Source organism: Trichoderma camerunense (assembly GCF_050948025.1).
Source record: "Trichoderma camerunense strain CBS 138272 chromosome Unknown V8C40scaffold_2, whole genome shotgun sequence".
Classification (NCBI taxonomy): domain Eukaryota; kingdom Fungi; phylum Ascomycota; class Sordariomycetes; order Hypocreales; family Hypocreaceae; genus Trichoderma; species Trichoderma camerunense.
Window position 1 is genome coordinate 13190 of NW_028145368.1, and position 19959 is coordinate 33148.

General features: G+C 49.0%; 7 protein-coding genes across 7 annotated transcripts; 3 read left to right on the forward strand and 4 right to left on the reverse strand.

The window, feature by feature from the left end:
• Positions 1-99: 99 nt before the first annotated feature.
• On the reverse strand, positions 100-2752 carry V8C40DRAFT_231769 (SWIRM domain-containing protein). The gene is made up of 3 exons (XM_083212992.1): positions 2514-2752; positions 1897-2456; positions 100-1841 (listed from the first exon to the last, which is right to left on the reverse strand). The coding sequence occupies exons 1-3, from the start codon at positions 2623-2625 to the stop codon at positions 438-440; spliced, it is 2076 nt and encodes a 691-aa protein (XP_083077405.1). The 5' UTR covers positions 2626-2752; the 3' UTR covers positions 100-437.
• Positions 2753-3229: 477 nt separating this feature from the next.
• On the forward strand, positions 3230-8680 carry V8C40DRAFT_231771 (uncharacterized protein). Its single transcript, XM_083212993.1, has 8 exons — positions 3230-3821; positions 3871-6398; positions 6452-6741; positions 6805-7147; positions 7202-7566; positions 7619-7725; positions 7793-8175; positions 8244-8680. The coding sequence occupies exons 1-8, from the start codon at positions 3410-3412 to the stop codon at positions 8505-8507; spliced, it is 4692 nt and encodes a 1563-aa protein (XP_083077406.1). The 5' UTR covers positions 3230-3409; the 3' UTR covers positions 8508-8680.
• V8C40DRAFT_87766 (elongation of very long chain fatty acids protein) lies at positions 8681-10012 on the reverse strand. The gene is made up of 2 exons (XM_083223557.1): positions 9501-10012; positions 8681-9444 (listed from the first exon to the last, which is right to left on the reverse strand). Exons 1-2 carry the CDS (start codon positions 9897-9899, stop codon positions 8854-8856), a joined length of 990 nt encoding a protein of 329 aa, XP_083077407.1. The 5' UTR covers positions 9900-10012; the 3' UTR covers positions 8681-8853.
• A 383-nt stretch (positions 10013-10395) lies between these two features.
• On the reverse strand, positions 10396-12472 carry V8C40DRAFT_87764 (uncharacterized protein). Its single transcript, XM_083223556.1, has 3 exons — positions 12137-12472; positions 11888-12083; positions 10396-11802 (listed from the first exon to the last, which is right to left on the reverse strand). The coding sequence occupies exons 1-3, from the start codon at positions 12295-12297 to the stop codon at positions 10501-10503; spliced, it is 1659 nt and encodes a 552-aa protein (XP_083077408.1). The 5' UTR covers positions 12298-12472; the 3' UTR covers positions 10396-10500.
• Positions 12473-12673: 201 nt separating this feature from the next.
• Positions 12674-14525, forward strand: V8C40DRAFT_231776 (NADPH-adrenodoxin reductase). The gene is made up of 3 exons (XM_083212994.1): positions 12674-13029; positions 13092-13550; positions 13617-14525. The coding sequence occupies exons 1-3, from the start codon at positions 12754-12756 to the stop codon at positions 14439-14441; spliced, it is 1560 nt and encodes a 519-aa protein (XP_083077409.1). The 5' UTR covers positions 12674-12753; the 3' UTR covers positions 14442-14525.
• Positions 14457-15703, reverse strand: V8C40DRAFT_231778 (electron transfer flavoprotein subunit alpha/FixB family protein). The gene is made up of 2 exons (XM_083212995.1): positions 15332-15703; positions 14457-15265 (listed from the first exon to the last, which is right to left on the reverse strand). The coding sequence occupies exons 1-2, from the start codon at positions 15626-15628 to the stop codon at positions 14519-14521; spliced, it is 1044 nt and encodes a 347-aa protein (XP_083077410.1). The 5' UTR covers positions 15629-15703; the 3' UTR covers positions 14457-14518.
• A 328-nt stretch (positions 15704-16031) lies between these two features.
• On the forward strand, positions 16032-19854 carry V8C40DRAFT_87821 (mannose-ethanolamine phosphotransferase MCD4). Its single transcript, XM_083223558.1, has 7 exons — positions 16032-16157; positions 16226-16680; positions 16757-18312; positions 18361-18548; positions 18614-18758; positions 18820-18928; positions 18995-19854. Exons 2-7 carry the CDS (start codon positions 16503-16505, stop codon positions 19750-19752), a joined length of 2934 nt encoding a protein of 977 aa, XP_083077411.1. The 5' UTR covers positions 16032-16157; positions 16226-16502; the 3' UTR covers positions 19753-19854.
• Positions 19855-19959: the final 105 nt, after the last annotated feature.

Genomic DNA, 19959 nt, shown 5'->3' on the forward strand with positions numbered 1-19959 from the left:
ACGCACTCCCGCAGGGGACCCAGGAAGTAGATCTACTTGATCCTTGTATGGACACTGAGCCTTGCAGCGTCCGACCTTCATTCAATGTTCTGAGACGACTTCATGTAACGAAATGAAATTTGGCCTAAGTTACTTACATGCAGATAAACATTCAATTCAAGAGTTTGATAGCATGTTGAACTAAATAAATCATTATACTACATACCGTACTAGTACCGTTACTGATACACCCGTCCAGGGAACATTTATGAGGTTAATTAATCCTCGTTCGCAGCAGAATATCCCAAACTCCTCAGACCATACATTATCAAGTTAGCAAGAGCCTACCTATTTGCTTACTTTCCAACCTCTTCAACTCCAAGACTTCCCAGAATACCAGCACGCATGGTAAATTGCGCGCCCGATCAATTAGGCCATGGGAGCCAGATGAACCCTTCTTATGCTTCAAAGGTCTTAACCTGGCCGGCGCTGCTTGGTGGCAGCATTGATTGCCCCTCTAGCACGCTTTGAAACCCCAATTTTTCGCCATTCATGGTAATATCCTGAGCCATTCTGGATCCCTGCACTCCGCCTACTTCAGCTGCCGCATTCAGCGTGTCTTGGATGGTCTGCACTTGTCTTTTAAAGGCCAGCCTGTCCAGGAAAAGCTGCTGCCTGCCGCGCTCCAACTCTCTGCGTTCTTCTCGCAACAGCTCTTCCATCTCATCAAAGTATTTGAGCTTCAATTCGAGTTTCTGGAGCATGATATTGGCGGCTGCCGAGACCAATCGTGTCATCTCTCGCTCTTCATGCGAAGCGAATACCGCTCCACGAGCACCGATAGAGGCCAAGGGGATTGAAGCAAGGGATGTTTTTGTTGTCGATGTTGTCGTAGTGGTGGTGGTTACAACTGTCTGTCGGAAATCTACATCCATTGACTCTGTCTTGTCCACTTCGCTGTCCTTTTTGTCTGCTGCTGCGGTGCTGCTTGCTTGGTTCGCACCATCGAGTTGCTTTCGCAGGTTACGCTTGAGCTCGTCTGCTGATCTATTTGCTGCCGCTGCAGTGCTAGCAGGGTCTGCCAGGCTTGCCAAAAAGCCCACAACAGACATAACAGGGTTATCCACTTGGTTGAAAGGGAGGTGGCCGTGTTGGCTTCCCAACATGGATAAACCTGTGGGTGGGTTTGTAGGCGCCTCAGAATCGAGATACTTCTCCTCGATATCCAACTGAAGGAACTGCAGCACGCATTCTTCCCTCGTTCGAGTGCCAACGTGGTCAGCAATTTCTCCCCAGTCATCATCAAATCGCTCGAGACCCTCTAGGAGGCGTAAGATTTCGGCATCGGTCCACGGCGCATCCCGGTCCAGAATCGATGTGTATGTAGGGTTTTCCACTTTAGAGTACATGCTAGAAGTGTGGCTCGCTGGCAACCGGCCTTCAGTAAAGCAGTTAGGGCAGAGATCGAACTTGGCCTTCGCTCTTGCATCTGATTGGGAACTGTGGTAGTATATCCTGGTACAATCGTTGCCGCATTGGTGACAGTTGATCTTAGCCACAGGCGTCTTGGCGGCTTCTTCAATAGAACCGTCGTCACCGTTCTTTTGGCTTTCTGACTTCGTAATGGGAGTGCCTTTAGCACTGGCTTCATAAATATTTCGGCCAATTCCTAGGTTGAGGTCACCCTTGCTTGGGACCGAAGCGCTGGCCTTGTCATCAGTGTCACGATTCTTCTTGCCTTCCAAAACGACAGGGTCTGCAGCAGGTTGCCAGGGTTGAAGTCCTCGGGGAGTATCGCATATGATTTTGAAGTGACCGGTGAACGGCGGACCAACGTGTGACGGCCGCTGGTCGGCATCAACCTATTAAAGAGCGTCAGCGGTGTAAGTGTAATACGAATTTCTGTGCTGTAATTACTTGGTAATTGATCAATCCCCATTGTTCAAGAAACGCATGAACGCGCATGATGGCACAAACGTCACCAGCCAGATTGCGACGACAGGCTGTCATCGTGAGATATTCAACTGGATTGAGACGGTAGGTGTTGATCATGAAATCGCGATAGTCTTTGTAAACAGCCGGTGTTTTGCTCCGATTGCGATTGTTGAAAAACTCTGCCATGGCTTTGCGCTCGATATCATGGATGCTGTTCATGTCAAACCAGGTGCTGTAACTCGGCAGAACAATAGCATGCGTCTGAGAGATGAGGTGATCCCGGGCAGCGGATTCAAACGCTTCTTTCGACTTGGTCTCAACCCCTCCATTCAATGCTGCCGAAGTATCATTCGAGCCGGCGGGCAGTCCTTTGGTATCCTCAGACACATCGCCCATCTCCTCGTCTAGGCGAGCGGCAGTAGTCGGTGCTGCAGCATCGCTTGGGATATCGCCTGAATTGTCTACCGCTGCGCCAGCTGCAGGGCTTCCGCCGCCCTGTGTGATCGGCTCCGCGTTTGAAGATTCCTCAGACATCTGTACATCTATCAATTCCATTAGATAGATGATACTTTATTGAAGGCCAATTGGAGACTGCTCACCTTGAGTATCTTGGCTTTTGACATTGGCCTGCGACGGCGCTTGTGAGAGACCAGGGTTCGGGGCTGGCGACGTCTCGGTTCCTGGAGAGCCGAAGGCTGTAGAGTCATCCATTGCTACGCGTCTCGGCTAGAACGATTTGGAAAGAGATTGGGTTTCAGAGATCCAGCTTGTCAGGATGACGCGCAGCAAGCGTTGGAGATGGAAGTTGGCAGGGCAGTGTCAGTATTTTTAACGCGACGGGAAACGCCATTAGCAACTTAGCACAGTACAGGTACAAGCAGAGGATACGGTTCCCACTTAGTCAGGTATCACTACCCGGTTGTATTACATTAAGGGAATTTCTAATAAATGCATTTAATGTCAAATTTTAGATTTAATACCAAATATTTAATAATAAACGTTATAAACTATATTATAATAGAATTAAAACTCAAATTGTTTATTTTTCCTACTTTTGTGTATTAAAAATAAAAATAATTGTTAAATTTTGATAATAATCGTACTATCAATGATTTCCAAATTTTTTAAGTATTTAAGAGATCAAATAATCACCGTTAATTAACCTAATTAATACATGTATTTTTATTAGGCCTTTCCTGTTTCAATACCACATGGATTGGCACCGTGCATATGCAGTGACTAAGCGTGGATGCTTCGTGCTTCACATGCGCCACCTCTAAGTGGATGTTAGTTGTTGGCTGTAATGACAGCATAGGTGTCTTGCTGTCCTTGGCTCGTGTCTTGTTTCTTGCTATATGTACTTTTTCGCCAGGTCACATTTGATCGATACCACCGACGCTGCTTCTTACAAATTCATTCTTTCTTTCTTTTTCTCTCGCGAATGGTCTAATTAAAAGCAATCCTCCAATTGGCGGATATCCAATGCATTGCGAATATGGCAACCCCCTCACCCGTCCACAGCGTGCTGCCCGCATCGCCAACTTCGCATCATGATATCCCGAGGATGCAATATCGAAGCCGTCCCGTATCCGTCGCTGTAGAGCCCGTTTCACTGGTCATATCGGAATGTATAGCGATCACCTCAGCTATTCAAAAGCATGCGCGCTCTTCCCATTTCTCCGTCTCTGCCATTCTTGGCGGAAATCCCAATACTATACAATTCGGATCCCCTAAACAGCAACCCCAGTCGCGAGACCGAAGTGTTGGAGGCCCCTTTGGAGACGGTGATCAGGATGAAGCGGCGAGCAATCGCTGGAGCTTTCAGGGTCAGAGGGCGAAGGGCTTGCAGGATAGCCCCATGATCGCAGGATTCGGCAAGCTTCGCCAGGAGATTACGGGTGTTAAGAGTGTGTACTGGCTTCACCTTGGCACTTGCTTTCAGCTAATAATAAATAGATATTCACTCATTTGATGCCCTGACGCTCTTGACCCCATTTCTCTTTGTAATTCAAGAGAAAGGAACTGCGGCACCGATCACGATACTAGCTCTGGGCGCATTGAGGAAATTCCTTGCTTATGGGTTTATCGCTTCTGAGTCTCCTCGCTTTGCACTGGCTATGCAATCGCTCTCCGCCGCTGTTACACACTGTCAGTTCGATATAAGTGATTCGGCCCAAGGCGAAGTTGTGCTGCTCATGATTCTCAACTTGATGGAGGACATGATGTCTGGACCAGGAGGCTACATATTAAGCGACGAGAGTGTCTGTGATATGATGGGACGCGGCTTGGCCATATGTTCTCAGCCCCGGTTCTCGCCTGTCTTGAGGAGAACAGCTGAAGCTGTCCTAGTCAGAATGTGTCAGATCATATTCGAGGATATTAAACATCTCGAGGTCGAGGCCGGGGACGATTCTTCTGTCATGGATCAGTTGGCTGATCAACACATGGAAAATGTAAAGATGGACACTACGGCTGGCAGTACTGTTGCGGAACCGCTTGTCCCTGCTCCTACTGGAGACGAGTCTGCTCCGGAAACTTCAGACAAGGTTGGCAGTGAGAAGGCGGAAGAAGGATCTGAAAACATCCCCCCCGTCGAAGAAAACGAAAGCGACACAGAGTCATTAGATCTTCGGCCATACTCGCTACCTTCCGTTAGAGAGCTATTTCGAGTTTTGGTCAACTTCCTGGATCCCAATGATCGCCATCATACCGATACAATGAGAGTGGTGGCTTTGCGGATAATACATGTTGCCTTGGAGGTGGCTGGCTCTTTCATAGCACGCCATCCTGCTTTGGCAACCATTGCCAAAGATCAGCTATGCTGTTACCTCTTTCAACTTGTCCGATCCGACAATATGGCTATTTTACAAGAATCGTTAACGGTCACGGGAACGCTACTCGCAACCTGCAGAGGCGTCCTCAAGCTCCAGCAGGAACTCTACTTATCGTATCTGGTAGCATGCCTTCACCCGACAATTCACATCCCTCGCGAAGCTGGTATTGACCCCTCACTGTACGCTGGTATACCAGAGACGCCAAAGCTAGTCAAGCCACCGCCATCGCAATCTAACAGCGGACGGTCAACTCCTGTTCCTGTTAAAGACCGACAAAAACTCGGGTTGGAAGGGGGTGCGCGTAAACCCGATGCTAGGCAAGCAATGGTGGAAGCTATTGGTGTTCTATCTAGGATGCCAACATTCGCTGTTGAGTTGTTTGTCAATTATGACTGTGACGAAAACAGGTCGGACTTGTGTGAAGACGTGATTGGGTTACTTTCGCGTAACGCATTACCGGACTCAGCAACATGGAGTACTACAAGTGTTCCGCCTCTCTGCCTAGACGCTCTCCTGCGATTTATTCAGTTTATGGCTGAGAGAGTGCATGATGACCCTGTCTATGAAAATTTTCCGGATCCCGAGATGTTGAGAGAGAAAAGACGACGGAAGAAAATTATTATCAAAGGGACGAGCAAATTTAACGAGAAGCCAAAGTTGGGACTGAGCTATCTTGAAGCGAACATTATCATTACTGATGTTGGGGATCCTGTTGCAGTGGCTAAATTCCTCAAAGGAACATCGCGAATATCGAAGGCAGTTCTCGGAGATTTCCTATCGAAAAAGGGAAATGAAGCTATCCTGGGAGCCTTCCTAGAGTTGTTCGATTTCTCTGGCAAACGAATTGACCAGGCCTTGAGAGTGATGTTGGAATCTTTCCGATTGCCGGGTGAAGCACCCCTGATCGCAGCAGTAGTCGAGTCTTTTTCCGAGAAATACTGCGACTGCAATACGCTCTCTGAGGTGGCAAACAAGGACGCTGTTTTCATTTTAACATATGCTATTATCATTCTAAACACTGACCAGCACAACCCAAATGTGAAGTCCATGAAGAGGATGACCCTCAACGACTTCTCCAGAAACTTACGAGGGCAAAATAACGGCCAAGATTTTTCGCCAGATTATCTGAAGGATATTTACGAATGCATTAAGTCGAACGAGATCATATTGCCTGATGAACACGATAATCAGCACGCGTTCGATTATGCCTGGAGGGAGCTTCTTTTGAAATCTGAGACGGCGGGCCATCTATACACTTGCGATACCAACATTTATGACGGCGATATGTTTGCGGCAACCTGGAAGCCGATTGTCTCTACCCTATCGTATGTCTTCATGTCTGCGACGGATGATGCCGTTTTCGCCCGGATTGTAACTGGATTTGATGAATGTGCTCGCATTGCAACCAAGTATGGCAATGTTGAGGCACTTGATCAGATCGTTTACTGCCTTAGCCACATCACTACATTGGCTACTCGCGTGCCGTTTAATACGACTCTGAACACTGAAGTCCAGGTTGGGGACGGCAGAGTCATGGTTAGTGAGCTTGCTGTAAAACTTGGCAGAGACTTTCGTGCTCAGCTTGCAGTGCTCGTGCTGTTCCGGGTCGTCATTGGCAGCGAGGCTCTTATTCACCACGGGTGGAAACATGTCAGTAGTTGCATATGAAATCTGCACTGCCCCGTCAAGCTAACTGTTCATAGATCATTCAGATATGGACTCATCTGTTTTTGAACTCACTGGCACCGCCCCTTTCTTCGACAGACCTTCCAACTCTACCAATTCCAGCCATTCCTTTGCAGACTCCCTCACAAGTCATAGATAGGGCTGCAAGGTCTAACGATATTGGATTCTTTTCTGCATTCACATCGTACATCTCTAGCTATGCTGCAGACGACCCCCCGGAGCCATCAGACGAGGAACTAGAGAGTACATTGTGTACTGTTGACTGTATTAACTCGTGTAATATTGACAAAGTCTTGAACAACATCTCGTGAGTTTTGGCTTTTATTTTCGCTTTGTATGACACATTGGAAATTTTCTGACTGGGTGTTAGCAAACTACCCCCGGCTCGCATTGACATATTAGTTCAGGCATTGCTGGAACAATTACCACAGAGTGACCACTCATCTGTCATTGGTGTGAAGCAGGACAATGTGACAATCGTACCTCCTAATGGGTCGATTTCGCCATCAGGTCTACCGACTTACGACCCCTCTACCCCTTTTATTCTTGAGCTCTGTACCATTTTGACTATCCGAGACGATGAATGCGCCACAAACACCGCAAAGCAAGTACTCGACGCTGTCCATGGCATTTTGCGCGACCACAGCCAGTGGCACGGTATCACCGTCTCTCGGGCAGCGTTTTATGGCCTCATGATACTGAAGTCGGGCTACGTATGTGTTCTCCATTACCCCCAGACTCCACGTTGACTAACTTATAACTGAAAGGATCATGATTTTGTGAATGTACCAATTTTCCTTCATACCATCTCTAGCCTACCACAGGATTTACTGCTAAAGACGGCGGATATTATACTCTCTGGGCTCTCGATTTGCACGCGTGACCCAGGCCCTCTGAGAAGTGAGATGATGACCTCGCCTGATTTCTGGGTCATTTTACGGGTGGTAGCGGGAGACGCCAATGCTGCGGCCCAAATATTCGATATCTTGGAGAGAAGCACAACCGGAACCCCCCCCGCAATCATGGCCGACAACTACGAGGCAGCAATCTCACTCTTGAATCATTTTGCATCGGCAGCTGATCCTCTGTCTTCTCGCGATTCTAAGGTGCAGGAGTCGACGAAGAAAGATGCGTAAGTCAACGACAATGTCTCCAAATAGGTCAGAAATTGACATGATATGCAGTGAGGCCCAAGTGATAGCAAGAGGCTGCCAAGCCGTCAATACCTTGCATGGTATGACGTCTCGAATCCCACAGCTTATGCAACAGTCTCATCTAGAGAGTAGCGAAGGTAAGTCCTATATGACGTGCTACCTTCTAATTACGCTGTACTTCGATGTATTAACATTTTCAATCAGCGTGGTCGGCCTATTGGTTACCAATTCTTCAAGCACTTACGACACAATGTACCAACTCTTGTCGTGATGTTCGCCAGCTTGCATTCTCGGCTCTTCAAAGGTCGCTACTCTCCCCCGAGCTCACCTGTAGCGATCCGAAAGAATGGACAGCAATATTTAGCAAAGTTCTGTTCCCTCTGATTTTTAGACTTTTGAAACCGGAAGTCTTTTCCTCTGATCGGGACGGGATGAGCGAAATGCGTGTTCAAGTAGCATCTCTCCTCTGCAAAGTGTTTTTGCAGTACATGGTTCTATTATCCGAGTGGGACGGCATGCTGGACCTTTGGATTAAGATCATTGAGATCATGGATCGCCTCATGAACAGCGGACAAGGCGACAGCTTAGTACGTTCCCTTCTTTGTTCCGCTTCTGCTTTATTACTGGTGTGCATAAACTAACTTTTTATTTGCAGGCGGAGGCAGTACGTGAAAACCTGAAAAACGTTGTTTTGTTTATGGCGACCAGCGGCTACCTAGTTTCTCCTGACAAAGACCCATCAAGAAAGAAGCTCTGGGATGAAACGTGGGAGAGGGTAAATAGGTTCTTACCAGACTTGCGGAATGATATTCTCAATGAGGAAACTCCCGAGTCTACTGACACTAAAGAGTCTACTGACACTAAAGAGTCTACTGACACCAAAGAGTCTACTGATACTAAAGACGGCGAAGAGAAATAGAAGAGTTTTTTTCTGGCTAGAATATAACTATGTTTATGCTCACTCTATATAATGTTAATAATATGGTGGTATAAGGCGGCTGTACAAAATGGAATTAATCACTAGGAATTTTATTTGCTTGCTCATGGTGAATACACCAGATTATTAACTACTGAGATGCAAGTTTTTTTGACCCCATATATGCGTACATATATATATTCCTCTATAATCTGATCCCCGCCGTTGCGCCCTCCTTAAATATTGAAATGGACATTATTTATCGTCTTGTCATGCTTTTCCATTAATGCAATAGTTGCCCTTCATTCGTACAATGCGTTTTTGTCGTAATCGCAATTTGGCTCGTCACTTAGTTCTTGGCCTTCCGAGACCGAGTCGAAACACCGTTGGTAGCAGCATAGCCCTCGCCCTGGGCGGACACTCCAGATGCCGAAGCTGATGCTTTTGAAGCCTGGCGTGTCGACTTTTGCGCAGCGGACTTCTTCCCCTTCTTTGCATAGGTTGCAAAATAGAATGAAATGAAGAGGACAAGATATGAGCTGAGAACAATGATGCCAGAGTAGGCAGCGAATTCTTTGCCGGCGCAGTTGCCCCAGTTGGGCATCCAAGGCCAGTAGTTGTATGTAAAGTATGTGTATGATGCAAAATAGACGAAGCCAAGGTCGATGACAAACTGGATGATTTGCAGGCGAGTCACCCACTCCTTCCACCAGATGCGCACCCCGCGAGCGCTCTGGAAATAGTACCAGTACATGACGACGTGGACAAAGAGGTTGAGTGTGATGGGAACCCATTGGACCGATGTGCTACCAATTAGCTGTGTATAGCAAAGGACCGCCGTTGCGCCGTGGTGGTAGCAGTGAAGGAAAGTCAGAGGTTTCTTCTTGAGGAAGAGGAAAACCGTGTCCAGGAGCTCGAGATATTTGGTGAGATAGGTCATCTATGAGAACGGTTAGCATGTAGACAACTTGGAAGTCTCTTGAACGGCCAGCATACATAGTACAGGACGACGAGAGGTTGGGTCCAGCCGCCATCAGCATCGCAGACGGCGAAGAGAGTTCCGCGTCGAACGAGAGTAGGGAGCAATTGCTCAACAAAAAGGGCGAGGAGAATGGCGCTGACAGCCGTGAGGACGAAGTTGTGTATCAGAAAGAGCGTCTTGAGCTTGAAGGGCTCCCGAGTCCGCATCAGCTCGCGGCCACCGAAAATAATAAGGTAGTAAATGGCGACAAAGATGGACGTGTCCCTCAGCGTGGACATGGGCGTCTTGCCAACGACAAAGTCGAACTCCTCGGCCGGATATCCTGCCACATACTCAAACGCCTTGCTGAAGAGCGGCCACAGGTGGATGCCAAAAGGTCTTTCGACGCTGGGAAGGGGCAGTGAGTCTGCCATGACTGCGACAACAAACAGTAGAACCCAATTGGGCTATGCAATGGCAAAGAACGGCGCAACTCAACGAGAGAAATGGGACGGGGGAAGGGAAGGAGAAAAAAAAAAGAGGCCCAGATATAAGACAGCAAGAAAGTCGATGCCGAGTGGCTGAAAGCAGGGCGGCTTTGGGTGGGTAAGGCGGCTTTCGAAGCCCGACTGTACCGAGTACCAGAGAAAAGCAATGGGAAATGGCCAAGAGCGCGTCGAGAATACACGCCCAACAAAACAGCTGGCGTCTTCTTGATCGGAGCTTTCGGATCTCCTCTCCCGCTAAAATTGCGGAGCGCGCCGGCCAGCCTACTTTTAACTATGCTCTGTGCTATACCGTAACTATGATAGGTGTCAGATATTGATCCAATCATGCTACGAAGCACGAAGCGGGCAAAGGCATTATCTATCATGGTTACACTAACAGACAAGCGAGATGGTACTCCGTATATCCAGAAAGAAGTGCTTGCTTGCTTGCATTATCATTATACTCGTACGTACTGCGGCCTATCCAACCAGCCTGGAATCCCCGTGCCTATATATCTACCAACATGAAGCATTACTTCACCCCAGCTCACCTAACCTTTGTTCCCAACAATGCTCTGCCTCCTTCAGCTCTGCCCTCTTCCGCCATCTTACCACTGACCCTTCGTCGCTCGTAAGCGGCTGAGGGGTTCGACCAATAATCGTTTCCAGATGAAACTTTGCGGCTACTGCCGAGTGCGGTTGGCGCCGACAGAACTTCATCACCGCTGGAGTGCTTTGTGTCAAAGTGGCTGTCAAGCTGGATAGAGCTATCCCGATACCTCTGGGACCGCATGTTCTGCTCTTCCTGGCTGTGGTCAACTTCTTGACTTAGCCAGCTGGTTGGCTCTCCGTCAGAAGCTTCATATTGTGCGTCATAATCTATCTGTCCACGGAGAGTATTGCGAGTGTTTAGCGGCCTTGGAACGATTGGGTTCGACGTTAGGGGCTTGGGGTGTGTGATGCCAAGTCGGCCCTTCTGTCGAAGAATGTCGCCCAAGGTGCTCTCTTCACCCTCTGAGTCGGAAGAAATTCCACCCGTGCTGTACGGGTTTTCTAGAGCCGCATATGACTTTGAGCCTGAGGAACGATGAGAGCGCACAGCACGCTGACCGGGCATAAGTGCTCGTGAAACTGCGGGTGGCCTCCGCGTCTCTGCATCATAAGTCGCAGGGGCCTTGCTGGCTCTGTGTGGCGATGTTTCGGGCTCGTGTGACGGGACCTCGGAGTAAGCAATTGGGTTTGATGCGCGTGGCTGATACCTAAGCCCAGCCTTCTTGCGTTCAGGTGAAGCGCTGATTCTTGATCCCATGCTGATGGCAGAATCGCGCGACTCAGTCCTTGTGTGCATGAAAGAAACTGAGACGCGTTCTGGGACAGCGTCATAGACGCTCGCCGAATTACGTCGACTCTCCTGCCAGGGCTTCTCAGCTTCAGGTGCGTAGCTCGTATTGGTGGATAGCGACGATTTGTTTCTCTTGTGCGCGGGTCGGGCCGTCAAGTTGTCCTCGAGAGGGTTCATGTCCGGCGGCATAAGGCTAATCTTGCGGAACAGCCATCCCAGCCAGGCACTTGATGAGAGCGTGAGCACATGCGTGCCACCCGCGCCAACCGCGGTATACAACACAGCTGAGGAAAACTTGGACATTATGTCTTGATCGTTGAAGACGACTCCCCAATTTGTCGCATTCTTATGCAATGTGAGGGCTCCGAGAACATAGCCAGCTATAGCCCCCGAGTCCAATACGACACAGCCGAAGTGGTAGGCCGCTGAGGATGCAGGTGCTCTAGCCACCGCATCTCGGGAGAGGTGGTATATGGCGTATGCTGAGTGGGTGATTGTGATCGCTTGCTGTGAACAGTATTAGATATCTGAGTACTCCGTACTTTTGTGTGAAATTGACAAGACCCAAGACGTCTTGAGGCGAGCTACATACCAGAATCCTCATTGCCCAAGCGGTCGTGTCGTCTACACCCGTAAATAGAGAAAAGAGAACCAGCACACCAATGGCGGCAATCAACTGCAAACCACGCAGCGCAACCTGGACTCGCCTCAACCATGTGATGTAGGCTTTGATCCTGAGATCCAAGGGGGAATAATTGCCCGATCGATGTGGTAGAATGACATGGTAGCTAGAATGGAATGTCAGTTGATGCTTCTTGAGTCTCACTTGGAGCAAACGTACTCGGGATTGAGATCAAAGGACACCAATGGTCCCTTTGGCGCAGCTTTCCTCTTCTTGGGCTCCCAGCTCGCGCGGGTAACAGCCTTTGGATCAAAAGTAGCAGTTGGGAATCTTGAATCCTCGCGCGTTGGCGCACTATACATGAAAGGCTGCTGGCCCATTCTGTCAGAGTCGTGGGCACTTCCGCCCTTGTAAGCGGTACACGTGGAGTTGTGCTTGCTGTGGAATGCTGTGACTCGCCCAAACAATGGAGGAAAAGAATGAAAGAGGTTTGGAAATGCCAGTCGCGCAAAGGGATGGATGGGATGGCCTTTTTTCCAATACGATTGATTACCATGTACAACACCGTATTGGCTAGCTCCATGCACGACGCTCAGCTTGCTCCCTGCCGCTTCCCGTCTCTAGAGCTGAGCTCTGATTGGGAGATGTTGAGGCCGTACTGGGCGCCGGGTTGCCACAGCAACGTATTTTCGGAGCTCCGATGACCGATGCGGTCCGGCCCGATCTGCCAGTGAGAAAGAATCTTAAGCCGTTCGCCTTTCACTCCGCCGTCCGATGGGCATCATGAGGAAACATTTTTTTTCCACCGGAATGGGCTACCGCAAGCGCCCGTTTTCATGATGATTCTCACTCTTCCCAGGCGTGCGGCGTGGGCACGTCGAAGTCTTCCTCTCAGAGGCTCTGTGAGAAATTACAGTGTCTCACCATGTCTCTCGCGGCAGGCCGATGCCCCATTTCGCATGGCCGTGGTTGGATCCGGTCCCGCTGGATTTTATACGGCATATCGTGTCATGTCTAAGCTGTCACAGGCCCGTGTCGACATGTACGAGGCTTTGCCGGTTCCGTTTGGACTTGTGCGCCACGGAGTTGCTCCAGACCATCCCGAAGTAAAGGTGAAGAAGCTGTTGCGCCTCCATCCGTGAAGCTAAATGATCTAACTAAGTCGCATATTCAGAACTGTAAAGACAAATTTGATGAAGTTGCTTCCTCTCCCAACTTTACGTTTATAGGAAATGCCTCCATTGGTCATCCTGGGCACTTGGCAGAGCACTGCACTATACCTCTCAAGGTACTCATGAGTCATTACGACTCTGTTGTCTTTGCATACGGGGCGGCAGAGGACAAGAAGCTTCACATTCCAGGCGAAGCATCTCTTAAAGGCATTTACTCAGCCCGCGAATTTGTCGGCTGGTACAATGGCCATCCAGATTGTGGCCAACATGAGCCAGATCTATCACGGGCAGAGGAAGCAGTCATCATCGGCCAAGGCAATGTTGCCTTGGACGTAGCCAGAATCTTACTAGAGGATGTTGATGTACTAAGGAAGACTGATATATCAGATCGAGCCCTTGCACAGCTAGCACAAAGCCGCATTAAGAGGGTTCATGTTGTAGGGCGGAGAGGGCCAATGCAGGTAAGCAGAGCAACTTGGGCAAAACTGCATTCATCGTTGATTGCATGGCTAATTTCACTACTTTAGGCGGCGTTTACAATCAAGGAAGTGCGAGAGCTAATGAAACTTTCTGGGGTGGCTTTTCATGGAGCAGATAACTCACTGATACCAGCAGCTCTTGATACCCTTCCAAGAGCCACCAAGAGACTTATGGAAGTCATTCGAAAAGGAACGTCAGCCCGCGTTTCTGAGTCACCGAAATCTTGGTCACTAGACAACTGCCTATCGCCAAAAGCCTTTGTTGGAGACAGGCAGAATCCTTCTCTTGTAGGCAGCACCGAGTTTTATGTAACGAAACTAGAGGATCCATTCAACCCTCGATCATCGGTAGCTCGAACAGATGAAACTGTCACCCTTCCATCGGATATAGCTTTTCGATCTGTCGGTTACAAATCAGTGGCTCTACCGGGATTTGCCGAGGTTGGTATCCAATTCGACGAGAAGCGAGGAATCATCACCAACGACGGCCTGGGCCGAGCAACACAGTCGTCAACCGACCTTGTTGAGCCCACCGGGACTCATCCACCGGCTCTGCCTGGTGTATACTGCTCTGGCTGGGTTAAACGAGGTCCCACTGGCGTGATTGCGTCTACCATGAGCGACGCATTCATAACTGGCGATGCTGTGGTGCACGACTGGCTGTCAGGGGCTCCCTTTCTAAGTCGCTCAGGAAACGGCACGGCTGAGGGTTGGGAGGCAATCAAAGCTGATGTTGGTGCCCAAGCTGATGAAGTAGTCACTTGGGATCAATGGCGCCAGATAGATCAAGCCGAAACAGCGCAAGGGCTAACAAGAGGTAAACCTAGAGAGAAGTTCACCAGCATTAGAGACATGCTCAGCTCCATCAATTGAGGCGCTAGGGCATTGCATTGCATGTAACGTGTTGTACTATATTGTATTGTATTGTATTTGTACTATATTGTGGTTGTTTAAGAGCTCTTAATCTTCTCTGTTAATTCCGGGACCTTTTCGAAGAGGTCACCGACGAGTCCGACATCGGCGATCTGGAAGATGGGCGCATCAGGATCTTTGTTGATGGCCGCAATGACCTTGCTATCCTTCATGCCAGCCAAGTGCTGGATGGCGCCTGAGATTCCAACAGCCATGTACAGCTGAGGGGCAACAACCTTTCCAGTCTGTCCAACCTGGAGACTGTTGTCTGCGTATCCGCTGTCGACAGCGGCTCGTGATGCGCCAACGGCGGCACCCAGCGCATCAGCCAGAGGTAGCATGACCTTGTCGAATTCCTCCTTTGACTTGAGTCCACGACCTCCCGAGACCACCTTGCCCGCGGTAGAAAGATCTGGGCGATCCGACTTGGCCAAGTCCTCAGACACCCACTCTGAAGCAGCCTCTGATTTAGCATCCACTCCGCTCTCGATAGGGGTAGAGGCCTGTTCGGGGGTTGCAGCGGGAAAGGCTGTGCCACGGATAGTGAGAATCTTGATAGCATCGGTAGATTCGACGGTAGCTATGGCGTTTCCAGCATATATAGGGCGGACGAATGTCTTTTCGTCTTCGATAGCTGTGACATCCGAAATCTGCTGCGAGTCAAGCAGGGCTGCGACTCTCGGTAGGACGCTTTTGCCGAACGCTGTGTGGCCAGCAATGACGTGGGTGTAGCCGCCCTTCTTGATGTTCTCAACCAACAATGGCGCATAGTTCTCTGGGAGGCCCTAGTAGTCGAATTTGTGTTAGCATCGGCTATATGATATCTCAGTTGAAAGTTGTGGCATCCAGACTTTGTCATAGGCACCGTTCTCTACGGTGATGATCTTTTCCAGCCCATTTACTTTAGCAGCCTGCTCTGCGGCCGTTGAAACACTGCTGCCGGCCAGAAAGGCGTGAACAGAGCCTCCAAGCTTGGTGCCCGCCGTAACAGCACTGAGCGAGCCTTGGATCAGCTGGCCATCTCGCTGCTCTAGGATGGCCAACGTAGAGAGGGCATTGCTTCGGCTGTACTTGGACGCCTGTCGCAGGGTTGTGCCAAAGACTGCACCTCCACGCTTGGAGAGCAGTTGCCTAGTCAGCGACAACATGGTGAATCAATTGAGAAGATGCAGATGTCTAAGAGCATCACCTCTGGCCCAGAGCAGTTGGAAATAGGCTACTCTGAGCGGCTGGAAGCGGCCCTCGGTTGTAGATTCGGCAGCCCGTTGCTCGCTCAAAGATGAGTCACGTGGACTCGGCCTTTCAAGGAAGAACACGGAGCGTTCAAGGTGCTGGTAGTTTCTGGTACAGAGTAAAGCCGCCAAGTCAAGTAGAGGGCTTAAGTACCGAGTACTAAATGAGGCCGGTTGCTTGTGAAAGGTGGGGCATAGCGGCAGTGAGGCCCTCAAGGTTGCGATTGAATTTGAGATGATCTGCTGAGGTACCTGTTTGCTTGTATCTGTCAAACTGGCATTGAAGGATGCAACATCATCATGTTAGATACCTTATTAGTATCTCTGCACCTATGACAGTTTATATGTTGCAAAGGAGATGAGCGTGACCATCTGCACTCTGTAATTGTATCTTCTTTTACTGTACTATCATCATATTTAATCAGAATGTCTAATAACACAGAAAGTATTGCGCTGCTCCATTTTTTTTTTAATTAATGGAAATGAAATAACACGGTTGCTAATGCATTTTAGTGGCTGAGTTGAGTCGTCACTGTAAACTCAATTGACCTATCAAGTGCTAGAATGGAACATGACCCTTTCGCGACGCCTATCAAATCTCTTTGAAATGCGCCAGCAGTATTACGTCCAGAATCTCTATAATACATCAGCACTCTCTGCCTTGTAGAAGCCACGAATGATCGCAGCTCAAAGGCGCCTGGTAAGGTACGCTATGGAAGCTCTCTAACTGTTCTGCCATTCATTTCGTTCTTGCTGCATTCGTGGTCTTCGTATATCCTCGTCCACCATCATGGCCGCCATGGGCCGGTTGGGCTTCCTGGCCGTTGCAGTGGTTTTCCACTTAGTCTACATTTATTCCATCTTCGATATCTATTTTGTCAGCCCCATTGTATCTGGCATGCAGCTGGTGTCAGTGGACCGTCCCGCAAATATAAAGAGTCCTGCGGATCGATTAGTCCTCTTTGTCGGTACGATTGTCACGGTGGCTTTCCAAGCTTGAACGCTCTGCTCGCCATGGATTCTCCGCTAACCTTTACTCAATAGGCGACGGATTACGTGCCGACAAAGCATTCCAAGCCTTTCCTGAGCCATATCCCGAGTCAGACGAAGACCTCATCCCCAGACACCTGGCTCCCTTTATTCGCTCCCGAGCCCTCCAACATGGAACCTTTGGAGTTTCGCACACGCGTGTTCCTACCGAGTCCCGACCTGGCCATGTGGCTATGATTGCTGGCCTTTACGAGGATGTTTCTGCAGTGGCAACGGGATGGAAACTCAACCCTGTCAACTTTGACAGCGTCTTCAACAGGAGTCGTCATACATGGAGTTGGGGCAGCCCTGATATCTTGCCAATGTTTGAGCGCGGAGCTGTTCCTGGCCGTGTAGATGCATATATGTATGCTGCCGATTTTGAAGATTTCTCCAAAGATGCGACACATCTTGACATCTGGGTTTTTGACCACGTCAAGGATCTGTTCACTCAGGCTGCAACCAACAAGACACTCAATCGAGCCCTTCGACAGGACAAGGTTGTCTTCTTCCTCCACCTGCTCGGGTTGGACACAACCGGCCATGGTTTCAGACCTTACTCGAAAGAGTACCTGCACAATATCCAAATCGTCGATAAAGGGGTTCAAGAGGTGACAGACCTCATCCAGAAATTCTACGCAGATGATCGAACTGCATTCGTCTTCACTGCGGATCATGGCATGAGCGATTGGGGTAGTCACGGTGATGGCCACCCAGACAATACGAGAACGCCTTTGGTCTGTTGGGGCTCGGGTGTGGCTCCCCCTGTTCTCCATCCGGGAACAATTGCCCCGGGCCACGACGAATTATCGGCCGATTGGGGGTTGGATCATGTTCAAAGACATGACGTCGCACAGGCTGACATCGCTGCGCTCATGGCCTATCTCATCGGCGCCGAGTTTCCTGTAAACTCCGTAGGCAAGCTGCCTCTCCCATACTTGTCCGCAAATACCCGTCAAAAGGCGGAAGCGCTGTTGGCCAATGCTCGCGAGATATTAGAGATGTACAGGGTGAAGGAAGAGAAGAAGCAAGCAAACGAAATGAGATATAAGCCATATGGTGCCTTTGGCGATGCAGGCCTTACACCGGCACAACGTGTGGCCAACATTGAGCAACTAATCTCCCTCGGAAAATATGAAGAAGCCATTGAAGAATCCGACGCCCTCATCAACCTCACCTTGGAAGGATTGCGTTATCTTCAAACTTACGATTGGCTATTTCTGCGAGCCTTGGTAACAGTTGGATACCTCGGTTGGATAGCATATGCTATCACGACGGTGATCAACTTGTATGTGGTTCCGACGTCAACTGCACCCAAACGCAGCACCTCGACCGTTCTTGGCTTTCTTTCCGTGTTGGCCGCCCTATATGCGTCCTTTATAGCATCCAAGTCTCCTTCGACGTATTACGCATATGCCCTCTTTCCCGTAGTATTCTGGGAAGAGGTTTACGCTCAGAGGGAGAACCTGCGAGAAGGAGGCCGGCTGCTCTTTGGGCATATGGGATCAGCTAGCCATATTGCAGCCTTTGCTGTAAATGCAATTATTTACTGTGCCGTTATAGTATCTTTGGTAAGTTTATGCGTAAATGACACTATGAATGTTGCTGACTTGGTATAGGCCCTCGGCTACATCCATCGTGAGATCCTGACTGGTCTGTTCATCTTGGGAACAATATGGCCCGTTGTGTGTGGCACGTCCTTTCTTCGCTCCAATGCTCTCCTCAGCATAGCATGGGCGATATCTTGTTTGGTGATGAGCACTTTCACGCTCTTGCCAGCAATGAAACACGAGAACGTTGATATGATGTATGTTGCAAAGATCTATACAAGTGGCCTCCTTTGTCTTTATCAATTCTAACATGCTCAAATAGTGTGGCCAGTGGTGTGATCATGAGCGTGATTGGAGTGCTCTATATGATTTTTGAGCCTTTCGTACTGTCCGACTTTTCCTCCGAGACTGCTAAATCCAGTAACCACACAAATTCCTTGGTTGCTCGGGTGGCAACGAGTATTCAGGTATGTTTGCTTTAAGCCTCTACACCATATACACGAGAAATGTACTAAATACGCATCACAGGTCGGCCTCATTATCCTTGCTACGATAGTGACACGCTCCAGCTCCCTGTCAATTCAAGCCAAGCAGGGCTTGCCTCTGGGGAACCAGATCATGGGATGGATTGTTCTCGGTATGTTCTCTGATACAAAATATTGTTCTAGTAATATATTGGCCAGAAGTTTTAACGACAAAATAGTATCATCTTTTTTGACCCCCTTACTACATCGGTTATCACCAAACAGCAATTTCATGCACCGCCTTGCCATGATGTTCTTCACGTGCGCTCCGACATTCATCATCTTCACGATTTCTTACGAGGGCCTATTTTATGTCGCTTTCTCACTTCTGTTGGTCATTTGGGTACGTCTAGAGTATCGTATCGAGACGTTTGGCAAAAGCCAAGCCGCCAGCACGAATGGGTCTGCAAAGAACGACAAAGCCGTATCCCATCGACCCTTGCGGCTATCGGATGCCCGTGTTTCCCTGTTCTTCATGGTCCTCCTTCAGTCGGCTTTCTTCAGTACCGGAAACGTTGCATCCGTTTCGTCATTCAGCTTAGACAGCGTTAATCGGCTGATCCCCGTCTTTGATCCATTTTCCCAAGGAGCACTTCTGATTCTCAAGTTGATGATACCATTTGTTCTCATTTCCGCAAATCTTGGCGTTTTGAACAAGCGACTCCAAGTGGCACCGTCAGCATTCTTCATGGTCGTCATGGCAGTCAGCGATATCCTGACCCTTTACTTCTTCTGGGTTGTTAAAGACGAGGGCTCTTGGTTGGAGATAGGATCCACCATCAGTCATTTTGTTATTGCCAGTCTTTTGTGCGTATTTGTTGCACTACTCGAAGGAGTCAGTGCCATGTTCATCAATGGGATTGATGTCGGTGACGGGTCGTCTCAAATCCCAAAATTTCAGGCCAACGGCAACAAAGACTCGAAGAAGGAGACATAGTTATAAAAGGACGACGAGTAAGCATTTGGGGCCCGCCTGACTACTTTCAGCTGCGAATAGAGAACCTGTGGGCACCTTGATTATGACTATACGATTATATCTTGCATTAGATTTAGAAATTAGTAGAGATATATTGCTTACGTATGTAGCCTTCTTTAAACGAACGAAAACATAGACTGGTCGTTATTCATACATACTGCCCCATGC

Coding starts and splice junctions, on each gene's coding strand:
- V8C40DRAFT_231771 (XM_083212993.1), top strand. CDS start 3,410: ATGGCAACCCCCTCACCCGTCCACAGCGTGCTGCCCGCATCGCCAACT. Junction 6,399..6,451: donor TTCACCACGGGTGGAAACAT/GTCAGTAGTTGC, acceptor AACTGTTCATAG/ATCATTCAGATATGGACTCA. Junction 7,567..7,618: donor GAGTCGACGAAGAAAGATGC/GTAAGTCAACGA, acceptor CATGATATGCAG/TGAGGCCCAAGTGATAGCAA.
- V8C40DRAFT_231778 (XM_083212995.1), bottom strand. CDS start 15,628: ATGTTGTCGCTGACTAGGCAACTGCTCTCCAAGCGTGGAGGTGCAGTC. Junction 15,266..15,331: donor AGAACGGTGCCTATGACAAA/GTCTGGATGCCA, acceptor TTCGACTACTAG/GGCCTCCCAGAGAACTATGC.
- V8C40DRAFT_87766 (XM_083223557.1), bottom strand. CDS start 9,899: ATGGCAGACTCACTGCCCCTTCCCAGCGTCGAAAGACCTTTTGGCATC. Junction 9,445..9,500: donor CTCTCGTCGTCCTGTACTAT/GTATGCTGGCCG, acceptor CCGTTCTCATAG/ATGACCTATCTCACCAAATA.
- V8C40DRAFT_87821 (XM_083223558.1), top strand. CDS start 16,503: ATGGCCGCCATGGGCCGGTTGGGCTTCCTGGCCGTTGCAGTGGTTTTC. Junction 18,313..18,360: donor GTGCCGTTATAGTATCTTTG/GTAAGTTTATGC, acceptor GACTTGGTATAG/GCCCTCGGCTACATCCATCG. Junction 18,549..18,613: donor CACGAGAACGTTGATATGAT/GTATGTTGCAAA, acceptor ATGCTCAAATAG/TGTGGCCAGTGGTGTGATCA.
- V8C40DRAFT_87764 (XM_083223556.1), bottom strand. CDS start 12,297: ATGGGCCAGCAGCCTTTCATGTATAGTGCGCCAACGCGCGAGGATTCA. Junction 12,084..12,136: donor TCCTTTGATCTCAATCCCGA/GTACGTTTGCTC, acceptor ATTCCATTCTAG/CTACCATGTCATTCTACCAC. Junction 11,803..11,887: donor CTTGGGCAATGAGGATTCTG/GTATGTAGCTCG, acceptor TACTGTTCACAG/CAAGCGATCACAATCACCCA.
- V8C40DRAFT_231776 (XM_083212994.1), top strand. CDS start 12,754: ATGATGATTCTCACTCTTCCCAGGCGTGCGGCGTGGGCACGTCGAAGT. Junction 13,030..13,091: donor CAGACCATCCCGAAGTAAAG/GTGAAGAAGCTG, acceptor TCGCATATTCAG/AACTGTAAAGACAAATTTGA. Junction 13,551..13,616: donor GGCGGAGAGGGCCAATGCAG/GTAAGCAGAGCA, acceptor TCACTACTTTAG/GCGGCGTTTACAATCAAGGA.
- V8C40DRAFT_231769 (XM_083212992.1), bottom strand. CDS start 2,625: ATGGATGACTCTACAGCCTTCGGCTCTCCAGGAACCGAGACGTCGCCA. Junction 2,457..2,513: donor CAAAAGCCAAGATACTCAAG/GTGAGCAGTCTC, acceptor TGGAATTGATAG/ATGTACAGATGTCTGAGGAA. Junction 1,842..1,896: donor GGGGATTGATCAATTACCAA/GTAATTACAGCA, acceptor GCTCTTTAATAG/GTTGATGCCGACCAGCGGCC.